The sequence below is a fragment of the Neomonachus schauinslandi genome, chromosome X, assembly GCF_002201575.2.
Source record: "Neomonachus schauinslandi chromosome X, ASM220157v2, whole genome shotgun sequence".
Classification (NCBI taxonomy): domain Eukaryota; kingdom Metazoa; phylum Chordata; class Mammalia; order Carnivora; family Phocidae; genus Neomonachus; species Neomonachus schauinslandi.
This window is the reverse complement of record NC_058419.1, coordinates 26,715,778-26,728,514: the sequence shown is the minus strand read 5'-3', so window position 1 is coordinate 26,728,514 and position 12,737 is coordinate 26,715,778. Positions and strand designations below refer to the sequence as shown.

The 12,737-nt window shown below is 40.1% G+C and overlaps 1 protein-coding gene across 2 annotated transcripts in view; it reads left to right on the top strand.

Annotated features, from left to right (window-relative positions):
- The window catches only part of LOC110577355 (X-linked inhibitor of apoptosis), a 58,472-nt gene extending 46,235 nt beyond the window's left edge, over nucleotides 1-12,237 (top strand). Inside the window, exon 7 of one of the 2 annotated variants that reach the window (XM_044911722.1) lies at nucleotides 11,449-12,237. In XM_044911722.1, coding sequence (XP_044767657.1) covers nucleotides 11,449-11,474 — 26 coding nt within the window. In that variant the 3' untranslated portion in view covers nucleotides 11,475-12,237. Of the gene's footprint in view, nucleotides 1-7,391; nucleotides 7,719-11,448 lie in introns of those variants that run through there. The other variant, XM_044911721.1, reaches the window with a different exon arrangement.
- Nucleotides 12,238-12,737: the final 500 nt, after the last annotated feature.

Below are 12,737 nucleotides of genomic sequence, written 5' to 3'. Positions count from 1 at the left end.
AGCCCCACGTTAGGTGTAGAGATTATGTAAAAATAAAATCTTTAAAATAAATAAAAATAAAAATACATACATACATAAAGAGAAAGAAAAAAAGAAATAAAAGAGATACTGATTCCATAATGAGCACATCCCACCCTTACGACCTCATATAAATTTAATTACCTCCCAAAGAGCCCATCTGTGAGTCCCATCACATTGGGAGTTTAGGGCTTCAACATATGAATTTGGGGGGGGGATACATTTATTCCATAACATACTGTTACCACACTTAACAGAATTACCAATAATTCCATAATATCATTTGAAAATCAGTTGGTTTTAATTTTCCCCATTGTCTTAAAACATTCTTTTTTTTTTTTTTTTTAAAGTTTTTTTTTTTTTTTTTGAGGGAGAGAGAGAGAACAAGAGAGAGAGAGCACATGAGAGGGGGGAGGGTCAGAGGGAGAAGCAGACTCCCTGCTGAGCAGGGAGCCCGATGCGGGACTCGATCCTGGGACTCCATCCTGGGACTCCAGGATCACGACCTGAGCTGAAGGCAGTCGTTTAACCAACTGAGCCACCCAGGCGCCCTGTCTTAAAACATTCTTTTTTCTTTTTTTTTTTTTAAAGATTTTATTTATTTATTTGAGAGAGACTGAGAGAGAGAGCACATGAGAGGGGGGAGGGTCGGGAGGGTCAGAGGGAGAAGCAGACTCCCCGCCGAGCAGGGAGCCCGATGCGGGACTCGATCCAGGGACTCCAGGATCATGCCTGAGCCGAAGGCAGTCGCTTAACCAACTGAGCCACCCAGGCGCCCTGTCTTAAAACATTCTTAACAGTTGATTTGTCCTAATTGGTATCCAAGTAAGATCCACTGATTTAGTAATTTAATTTTATTTTTGTAATGATTTATTTATTTATTTTAGAGAAAGTGCAGGGGGGAAGGGACAGAGGGAGAGGGAAAGAGAGAATCTCAAGCAGACTCCCCACTGAGCATGAAGCCCTTTGCAGGGCTTGATCCCTTGATCCTCATGACCTGAGCTGAAATCAGGGGTCGGATGCTGGGGTGCCTGGGCGGCTCAGTTGGTTAAGCATCCAACTCTTGGTTTCAGCTCAGGTCATGATCTCATGGGTTGTGGGATTAGGCTCCGCACTCGGTGGGGAGTCTGCTTGAGGATTTTCTCCCTCTGCCCCTCCCCCCTTCTGTCTCTCTCTAGAATAAATAAGTCTTTAAAAACAAAGAAAAAAAAAGAGTCGGACACTTAACTGACTGAGCCACCCAGGCACCCCTGATTTATTTAAGTGTGGGTTTGTGTTTTAATTTAGATAAAGAACAATGAAGGCTTTTATGATTGTGTGTGAAATCTGTAAGTTTTGTAGTTAAAATGGACTTAGAGTGTTCTGCAACTTTTCATGTGATATAAACCTGTAAAAGCACTATATTACTAAATACAGCTTGAATGAGTGGCCCCCTGGTACTGTAAATCATACAGAGAAAGTGTATTAAACTTTTTTTTTTAAGTAGGCTCCACGCCCAAGTCGGGGTTTGGACTCACAACCCTGAGATCAAGAGTCGCATGGTCTATTGACTGAGCCAGCCAGGCACCTCTAAAAAGTATATTAAATAATATGCAAGAGAAGCATATAAACTCCTTTTAGGAAAAAAAGATAAAAAATATAAGTTCCTTCTTTCAGAATGAAAGCAACTCTAGTGTTTGATGGCAACATCGAAGGTTAAAGAAAAGGTTTCAGGGGCGCCTGGGTGGCTCAGTCGTTAAGTGTCTGCCTTTGGCCTGGGTCATGATCCCGGGGTCCTGGGATGGAGCCCCGCATCAGGCTCCCTGCTCGGCGGGAAGCCTGCTTCTCCCTCTCCCACTCCCCCTGCTTGTGTTCCCTCTCTCGCTGTGTCTCTCTCTGTCAAATAAATAAAATCTTTAAAAAAAAAAAAAAGGTTTCAAACTGTGAATACATTTTGGGTACTGAGGTACGTTGTTATAGTCATTGTTCTCTGAGCTCTTGACCACCTCTCCCAAAGTTTGAAAATTCTCCCTGTGCTAATAAATCTAAAAGTTTACTATTTTTTTTTTTTTTACATTAAAGACCATTTTGGGGCACCTGGTTGGCTCAGTTAGAAGAGCATGTGACTCTTAATCTCAGGGTTGAGTGCAAGCTCAATGTTGATGTAGAGCTTACTTAAAAAAAAAATTAAAATTAAAAAATGAATAGACCCTTTTGATTTTTAAGTTATTTCAAATGCTTCTAAAACATTCAGATAATTACATCAGTCACAAAACAGTATAACAGTGATTTTTTTAAAATTTCATCAGTTGATGTAAAACATTCAGCAGAAAGCTTACTACTCTTTTCCTAAGTAGACATTTGTTTAAAACCTGTTATAGCTTCACTTGTCCTGGTAATGGTAAAATGAACCACTGACTTGGTCATCTTTCTACTGTAATAGAAATACAAGTGATCATATCATTTTTCCCTGCATCTTAACCACAACTCAAGTTTGACAATAAGGTGTTAGTTTTTATACCTGAAGGTATTGTCAGCAACAGGATGATTTAGTGGGTTGTAATAGGAAGAGAACAGAGTGCTTTAGGGAGTGTCTTTTCTATCCAACAGGAGTTGATGGGGGTTCTTATCACAGAGACTACAAGCTAGGATGGTGTGGGAAGGAGGGCCTAAGCAAAGGGCAGCTCTCAGGAGTTGGAATTCATCAGTTGACCTCTCCTTGGTCTCATTAAATTGAGAGGGAGGTTAATTGATACAGGCTATCTTCTCACACTAGGGCTGCTGCCTGTTCCTCTTCCCCAGGGCTGATGAGTAAAGACTGGCACAAAGACTCTTTTAATTCTATACAAAATAGAAGGCGGGCCTAACTGAGGTGAAGCAGGTGGAAGTTATTAGAAAAACTACACTGTTATTGTTGCTTACTGAGAAATCCTAGATTCAGTACTAGCTTTATCCCAATGGCTGTGTGACAGAGAATAGCCCAGGAAATGGTCTTCTAAAAATAGTACCAAATAGCATCTTTCTTTCTTTTTAAAGAATACATAGCGTGCTGGGGCGCCTGGGTGGCTCAGTCAGTTAAGCATCCAACTCTTGATTTCAGCTCAGGGTTGTGGGATCAAGCCCTGCATCGGGCTCTATGCTCAGTGGGGAGTCTGCTTGAGATTCTCTCTCCCTCTCCCTTTGCCCCTCCCCCTGCTCACACGCTCTCTGTCTCTCAAATAAATAAATAATTAAAAAAAAAGTTGGGGGTGCCTGGGTGGCTCAGATGGTTAAGCGTCTGCCTTCAGCTCAGGTAATGATCTCTGGGTCCTGGGATCTAGTTCCACATTGGGCTCCTAGCTCAGCAGGGGAGTCTGCCTCTCCCCGACTCGTGCTCTTTCTCTCTCTCAAATGAATAAATAAAATCTTAAAAAAGATGGGGCACCTGGGTGGCACAGTGGTTAAGCGTCTGACTCTTGATTTCAGCTCAGGTCATGATCTTAGGGTCGTGGGATTGAGCTCTGCGTTGGGCTCTGTGCTCAGCGTGGAGTCTGCTTGTCCCTCTCCCTCTGTTCCTCCACCTGCTTGTATACTCTCCCTCTCTCTTTCTCAAATAAATTAATTATTTAAAGAAATTAGAAGGGGGAAGGTGCCATAGTAAAGGACGTAGAATCTAATAGTTACCCTAAGGCTTGAGTGAAATAAAATTGTCAGAGATAAACTATTGGTCTCAGGAGGTAAAATCTATGCCCAGAGCCTCACCATGTCAAGTAAGCAGCTGTACATAAGGCTGAAATAAGGTAGAAAAAGTTGATAACAGTGTTTGGTAGGCCAGACATTTCATTCCACTGTGGTCTGTAAAATGGAATCAGAGCATCAGAACCAAAGTGAACCTGAAAGATCATATAATAACTTACATTACTTCAGTAAGAAAACTGAAGTATAGATGTGCTGTTGGCAAAGATCACTCAGCTAGTTGGGAATAAAAATCAGGTTTCCTGACATGTGGTCCAGTTTCCTCTTAAAAAAATGTTTTAAGTGTACAGTTCAGTAGCGTTAAGTACATTCACAGTTGTGCAACCAGTCTCCACAGATCTTTTTATCTACAGAACTGAAACTCTGTCCCCATGAAACAACACCTCCTAATTCCCCCTCCCCCAGCCCCTGACAATCACCATTCTGCTTTCTGTCTCTATAAACTTGACTCTTCGAGGTCCAGTGTTCGTTTTACTCATTGGAGCGTCACATCCAAAAGTCATGTGTGAATTTCTTAATTGTTTTCCTCCTTTTTGGGGGGCATGAGTATGTACTTGATTCTGACTTTTTTGGTTAAATGCTTTAATATAATATAAATCAGTGTAGAGTTGCCAACCCTTTACTTCCATTGTTCCCTCTGCCCCAGCTGCCTTTTCCCTGTCTGTGTACCTAGTCTCATTCCCCACTCCACCCCCAGTCCCCTAAATCCATCTTGTGAACTCATCCTTCAAGGCTCCACTTAGAGGTCCTTCTTTGAAGCTTTCCCCAGGACCCACAGCAGAGTCCGGAGCTCCCTCTTCTCTACTTGCGCTGCTATGAGAGCATTCGTAACATTGTTTTAGAACGGTTTTCTTTTCTGTCCTGCACATCAGACCAAGCTTCTTGAGGACAGGTGCTTTATCTTATCTCTGATGCAGTCCACGTTTGAGCTTATAGTCTTGATTATTAAACCATGAGGTTGCTTTTTAAGAAAGAGATTAAATAATACTTTCCACCCCTGGTCAGGCATACTTCTCCAAAACACAAATCTCTCTCTCTCTCTCCCCCTCTCTCCAGGTTAATACCCTTTGCTGGCCCCCAGGGCCCTCAGGATCAAGTCCAAACTCCTTTATGTGGGTTGCCAAATCTTTCATGACCGGGCCCCTGTAACCTTCTGTACCCTCATGTCATGCTGTGTCCCTCCCCAGGCCTTACCCGTGCACTTACAGGCCTTGTTCTGTCTCTCCCCTTGGAGCCTGCCTGTGCCATTTCCTCTGCTTGGAACATTCTTCTCCCACTGCCTCTGTCCCCTCAGGGTCCCCTCTCCATCTTTCCTAGTTAACTCCTCCTCATCCTTTAGGACCCAGTTTAAGTATAATTTCTTCCAGGAGGCCTTCTGTTTATGTATGTGTGCACACTCACACGCTTCCTGTGTTCTTCATAACACATTGTAATTACCTTTATCAGTACACTCTATTATAATTTCCTGTCTACTTGTGTTTCTTGTTTATGAACAATTAGGGACCTGGGGCCTATGTATTTGTTAATTGTTGTATCTCTAGTTCCTAGAACCTAGTTAAATGTTCAGTAAATATTTGTTGAATAAAACTCAACCACTATTTCCCAAACTTGTTTTCAAAACAGTGTTCCCAAGGGGACGCCTGGGTGGCTCAGATGGTTAAGCGTCTGCCTTCGGCTCAGGTCATGAACCTGGGATCCTGGGATCGAGCCCCACATCGGGCTCCCTGCTCGGCTGGGAGCCTGCTTCTCCCTCTCCCTCTCCCTCTGCCTCTGCCTCTCCCCCTGCTCATGCTCTGTCTCAAATGAATAAATAAAATCTTTAAAAAAAAAAAAAAAAACGTGGCGCCTGCATGGCTCAGTCGTTAAGCGTCTGCCTTCAGCTCAGGTCATGGTCCCAGGGTCCTGGGGTCGAGCCCCACATCGGGCTCCCTGCTCCGTGGGAAGCCTGTTCTCCCTCTCCCACTCCCCCTGCCTGTGTTCCCTCTCTCACTGTGTCTCTCTGTCAAATAAATAAATAAAATCTTTAAAAAAACAACAACAACAAAAGTGTTCCCCAAGATGTTAAAAGGGATGCCATGAAGAGGGAACAAAAAAAAAGTGGGGGGAGAAAAAGGAGCTCTGTAGTTAAATAGGGCCATGCATTGTGACTTTCTAAGAGGGGACATAGACTGTACTGTACTGACCTGTACTTCATAGCAGTGGTTCCCGAGTCTGTGTGTGCCATCCCAAAAATTGTTGTCGTTGTGTAAAACCATATCTTCTTTATTTTGCATACTTTAATTTCGGAACAAAATTAAAAAAAACAACCCCAGAAATTTTAGATTTAGTTAATGGGGCCTAGCAATCTATCGTTAAAAAAATGTCCCAAGTGTGCCTGAGTTGCTCAGTCAGTTAAGCGTCCAACTCTTGGTTTTGACTCAGGTCATGATCTCATGGGTCCTGTGATGGAGCCCCCCGGGGGCTCCACTCAGTGGGGAGTCTGCTTGAAGATTCTCTCCTGCTGCCCCTCCCCCCATCTCGGAAAAAGATAAAGAAATCTTTTTAAAAAAATGCCCCAAGTGATTCCCACGTGCGGCCACATTTGGAAACCACTGGTCTACAAAGATTACAGATATGTAATGCCTTTAGAATAATGCCTGGCACGTAGTAATAAGTGCTGTGTTACTGTTAACTGCTGCCATTGTTGATGATGATGTCATTATAGTTCTTTTTTTGTGGAGCCCAACGCAGGGCTTAAACTCACAACCGTGAGATCGAGACCTGAGCTGAGATCAAGAGTCGGACGCTTAACCGACTGAGCCACCCAGGCGCCTCTGTCATTATAGTTCTGTTTGACCATGAAACACATTTGTGTGACGTATTTGTTAACACTTCACAAACCTAAATTGGGAAAGGCTGAATTTAGTGAGCACTTTAGTGTTACCTGTATGCTGATGGCACCCAAATCTCTCTTTCTAGCCCTACCTTCTCCTGACCTCAAGACGTGACTGTCCAATGACATTTATATACGGATGCCCTGCAAACACCTCAAAAACAACTTGAAAAATGCCAAACCAGTACCTCCTCCTATATTTCCTTTTGGCATCACCATCCCCTTGTCAGCCACACTAGAAATCTTAAAATCAGCTGTTTCCTCTTTTTTTCCTCACCCCTCACATCTACTCAGTCACCAAATCCTAGCAGTCCCACTTCAGAAGTGTCCCTCAGATCCATTCCTCCATTTCTGGAGTAAGTCATGCCCTTTCCATGTGTCACTTCTTTTTACCTAACCCTGGCTTCTGTGCCTGGCAAGTTGCCGGCCGTGTTTAAATGTCACTCCTCCATTTCCCCCATCCCCCCCCTGCAGCTGCCAACCTGAGAAGCTTTTCCCAGCTCATCTGAACAGAAGAACTCGTTCTCTCATCTCGTCCCCGAGCACTTTGTACATAACTTTATTATAGCACTTATCACTTTGTACTTTGTGCTTCCCTCCATAGCCTCAGCTCACGTCCTTCTCTCCTCTAGCCTGCAAGCTGCTTAAGAGCAGGTGTCATGTGTGAGTCATCCTGTCTCCCCGCCCTTGATTAGCGCCTGGCACATAGTAGGGGTTCGTGTTGTTTCAATACATTTCAACAACTAAGAAAGTCAAAAATTAACACATTTCTTTTCTCTTTGTGCAGAGATTAGTGCTGAAGAGCAGCTAAGGCTCCTGCAAGAGGAGAAGCTTTGCAAAATCTGTATGGATAGAAATATTGCTGTGGTTTTCATTCCTTGTGGACATCTGGTCACTTGTAAACAATGTGCTGAAGCAGTTGACAAATGTCCCATGTGCTACACAGTCATTACTTTCAAGCAAAAAATTTTTATGTCTTAATCTAACTCTACAGTTAGGCGCATTATGTTCTTCTCATTACCCTGATTGAGTGTGTGATGTGAACTGACTTTAAGTAATCAGCATTGAATGCCATTAGCATTTGCTACCAAGTAGACAAAATGTAAACTACAGTGTTCTAGTTCGTAATCTAAAATTTGAATTTCTTGATTTTGGGGGATATTAGCTATGTTGTATATCTTTTTTTTTTTTACTGTTATTTAATTGAAATCTAGACTAAGAAGCATATTGTAACTGATCACAATGTGTATTCGTAGTACACTAACTTAGTTTCTAAGTGTAAGTGAATTAATCAACTGAATTTTTCATTCTTTTCATATAGGCTTAACAAATGGAGCATTCTGTGTAAACGTGGAGATTAGTTAATCTCCCCAATCACATAATGTTTTGTGTGAAAAGGAATGAACTGTTCCACACTGGTGGAAAGATACAGATTATTTTTAGATGTTTGCTTTGTGTTTTAGGATTTTGTCCATTCTCTTTTAAAATTATACACACGTGCTTGGGTGGGTGATTGTAAAAAATGATTTTGCCATTGTTAAAAGGGTATTTAAGGATAGAATACCATCTAGCCAACATGTACTGACATGGAAAGATATCAAAGGTATATTAAGTGTAAACTGAAGTGGCAAAACACTGTGTATAGAATGAGTCAGATGAAGGTGTGTGTGTTTTGTATATGTATAGAACAAAAGATTTGGACGGATAAAGCACCAAACTGTTAAATGTGGTTTCTCTTGAGGGGGGTGGGGGGTGGGTAGGGCCCAGAGGGGGGTTGCAGGGGCCTTTCACTTTCTACTTTTTCATTTTGTTCTGTTTGGATTTTTTATAAGTATGTATTACTTTTGTAATCAGAATTTTTAGAAAGTATTTTACTGATTTAAAGGCTTAGGCATGTTCAAACGCCTGCAAAACTACTTACTGCTCAGCTTTAGTTTTTCTAATCCAAGAAGGCAGAGCAGTTAACCTTTTTGGTGCCAATGTGAAATTTAAATGTTTTTATGTTTTTCCTGCTTTGTGGATGAAAAATATTTCTGAGTGGTAGTTTTCTGACAGGTAGACCATGTCTTCTCTTGTTTCAAAATAAATATTCCTGATTTTGTAAAATGAAATATAAAATATGTCTCAGATCTTCCAATTAATTAGTAAGGATTCATCTTTAATCCTTGCTAGTTTAAGCCTGCCTAAGTCACTTTACTAAAAGATCTTTGTTAACCCAGTATTTTAACCATCTGTCAGCTTATGTAGGAAAAAGTAGAAGCATGTTTGTACACTGCTCGTAGTTTTAGGGACAGCTTTTCCATGTTGAGCTTCTCATATCATCTCGTATTTTAAAGTTTCGTGTGCGTTTTTACTGTTAGGATAATTAAGATGTATATAGGACAAAATGTCAAGTCTTTACCTAAATTGTTTTGTTTCCTTGACTAGTAATAGTAGTAGATACTTCTGAAATAAATGTTCTCTCAAGATCCTTAAAATCTCTTGGAAATTACAAAATATTGACAAGAAAACGAGAATACTTGTTTAAATATTAAAAAGAAAATAAAACTTGAATAAAAGTCAATAGAGATAAAAAATAAGAAGTTTAGAAGTGCTTCATACAACACCCAGGGTTTGCTTACAGGATTCTAAAACCGACCTGTCATAGAGGTGAATGAGGCATTTTACTGCGGAGAAACGTTTGAGAGTGAAACTTAAAAATTCTATTTTCATCGTATTTTCTAAGAGGAATAGTATTGTCAAGTTCTCATCACCTCTGTGGATGACTATTTTAAGTGACAGTCATTTAAAGCATTGCAAATTTATTTATTTATTTTTTTTTTTAAAGATTTTATTTATTTATCTGAGACAGAGAGAATGAGAGAGACAGAAAGCACATGAGAGGGGGGAGGGTCAGAGGGAGTGTGTGAAGGACAGGAGAAATAGCCTCCCTGCCGAGCAGGGAGCCCGATGCGGGACTCGATCCAGGGACTCCAGGATCATGACCTGAGCCGAAGGCAGTCGTTTAACCAACTGAGCCACCCAGGCGCCCTAAAGCATTGCAAATTTAAATGAGAACTTTTTAAATTAAATAATGACTGCCCAGGGGTTTTTGTTTTATCGTGTAAACTCTCAGTTCTTTACCTTTGCACTTCCACTTAGGTTTAATTAAATGTTCATTAAGTTAAATTTTACATATATAGTCTAAGCTTTGAATTTAAATTACAAGGGGAGAAAAGTGTTAAAGATTCTTAAATGTGTTTTCCAGAACACATCAGCTCCAAGTCAGGTAGGTAGTTCAATCTAGTTGTTGGCCAAGGACTGAATTGTTTTAACATAAGGCTTTTCCTGTTCTGGGAGCCTCAGTTCATTAAAACTCTTCTTTTAAAACTTGTATGTTCAGAGTTAAGAAAGACCTTTTCTCTCCCCATGAGTTGTGAAATGTAATGCATGAAGCTGATGTGGCTAACAAGTTTATTTTAAGAATTGTTTAGAAATGCTGTTGCTTCAGGTTCTGAAATCACTCAGCACTCCAACTTCTAATCACATTTTTTTTTAAGACTTACCAATGTTTGTCTGTGTTCTCACTATAAAAAGCACTGGATCCTTTCCATCTAGTTGTGCAAAAAATGATTACTTGCAAGGTCAAAAATATAACCAGATCCAAATCTGCGCCTCCCCCTTTCCCAAAATAGTTCTCCGTATCTACATGTAGACATTCCTTTTCTGTTAGAAAGTTCACTCTAAAGATTTCGAAGTCACCACCTATTTTACTACATTTTAGTCATGTGAAGAGTCAGGTTGTTTGGTACTAAGTAGTTCTCTTTATTCATAATAATTTGGTGTGCTGATCAAAAGCCTTGTTTTAATTTTTGAAAAATGGGTTTCATGTTTATAAAGTAAACTCCAATATATTAATTAACGGCTTTGTATTGCCTTTCCTGCTAGGTTCGATCTTAGTTTTCTTTTTTTTTTTTTTTTTTTTTCCCCTTTGGTTAAGGGCTAAGATCGGGTAGGGTGGGTGTGATGGGTGTATATAATGTGATTTGGTCCTGCCTAACTATGATCTTTTGTTTTTGTGGTTATATTATTTAAATTTTGGTAGGTTGTTTTTTTTCCTGTTTTGAGTGGATAAAACTGGTATTTTGAACTCTCTGAATGGGGAGACTACCACCACAGCATTAGGTGCGTGTATTGTACTCTTTAAGCCCAAATCATTGTTTTATTTCCTGATTCCCCAGGGGATGAATATGAGGGGAAAGGGTGGGGGAGTGGGAGAAATGGGGTAGGTTTTTCATTTCCATTAGAGAAATAAAACAGGAGGGGATAGTTGACCGATGTAGTTATTTTTAGCCAAGTCTGCTTTAAAAAAGAGAGCTGTTTCTTCATCTCTGAAATAAGAATAATACCTATCTTACAAAATCAGGAGAGTTCAGGGAGACCCTGGATGTCAGATACTTGCTACAAATGTTCATTCCCTTCCCAGCACACTCTCTCACCCTCCAGGGGTTTGCCTTGACTCTGGAAATTTGGGCTGAAACTTAGATGATAACTCTTTCAGTGACTCTTACTCATCTTTTTTGGCGTTTCTCATAGTTAAGATGTAAATTATAATAAATAGGTCAGGTCCTTAAAAATATTTAAGTTCCGTTTTAAAAAATCTGGAAGAAAAAACTATTCTTACCGATTTCGGTGAGCTTTCCTAATAGGAACAGTTGGCTTATTCCCACTTTCATTATCAGTGTCAATTTGACTCTTAATCACTTAGCACAATGTGAATTTCACTAGCGGCATACTAGAATCCTAGAGTGTCAGAGCTAGAAGTGACCTTAGAGAGGATCTGATTCTTCCTCCTCATTTTACAGGTGAGACAACTGAGGCTCAAAGGTGAAGTGATTTATTCAAAGCTATCTAGCTACTTAGTGGCAGCCCAGACTGGGACATAGTTTGAAGGTGAAAAACTTCAAGTTACCTCTCCTGGGAGGTCTCAAATGTTTATTTTTTCAACTATTCTTTCTTTTATACCATAACTTTCACTACATATTAAATGACACTTTATGACTAATACAATAGGACAATCTTAAATACATATATCTTCAAATTGTACAATACTACATTAATATTTTGGGTGGTAAGATTGTATTTTGAAGACTAAAGTTTGCAAATATGCATAGAGTTTTTTTTGGCATTTCCTACATTCTTATTGTGTATCATTAATGCAACATTTAAAATTACTATATAAGTATATTTTGTCATTTTCTCTATACTTAGTAACAAATTTGCATTTTTGATTTGATGTAATAAAGGCTTTAATGTAATTTTTGTTAGAAGATTTTGCATTTTTTCATTACTGTTATATTTAATCTGACAGAATGATGGATTCTTATGTCATTGTATTAGTGTTGTGAATAATCGTGAAATGTTTTCAGATAGAGTGCTATATTTGTGAATATAATTTTATGACTTTTTTCATTTAGTAGAAACCTTTCCATCACTATGGAAAACAAAGAAAATTGCTTTCCACTGTATAATCTGGCAATCATCATAGATTAAAGCTTATTTTTCTGTGAATAAAACTTATTCAATAAAGTACTATTCTTTAAAATGATATCTTACTACTTTGTATTTATTTTACTTTCTCAGAAAAAATAAAACAGCCCTCTTAAAAATACTAAAATGAGGGGCGCCTGGGTGGCTCAGTCGTTGAGCGTCTGCCTTCGGCTCAGGTCGTGTTCCCGGGGTCCTGGGATCGAGCCCCGCATTGAGCCCCGCATCGGGCTCCCTGCTCTGTGGGAGGCCTGCTTCTCCCTCTCCCACTCCCCCTGCTTGTGTTCCCTCTCTCACTGTGTCTCTCTCTATCAAATAAATAAAATCTTTAAAAAAAAAATACTAAAATGAAACCTAAATATATTTTCTGCCATTGGGCCAGGCATTAAGGTACACATCAAGTCATGTCCTGTTAAAAGAAAAAAGAGGGCGCCTGGGTGGCTCAGATGGTTAAGTGTCTGCCTTCGGCTCAGGTCATGATCCCAGGGTCCTGGATCGAGTCCCGCATCGGCCTCCCTGCTAGGTGGGGAGCCTGCTTCTTCCTCTGCCTCTGCCTCTCTCTCTCTCTGACTCTCATGAATAAATAAAACATTTTAAAAAAAAAGAA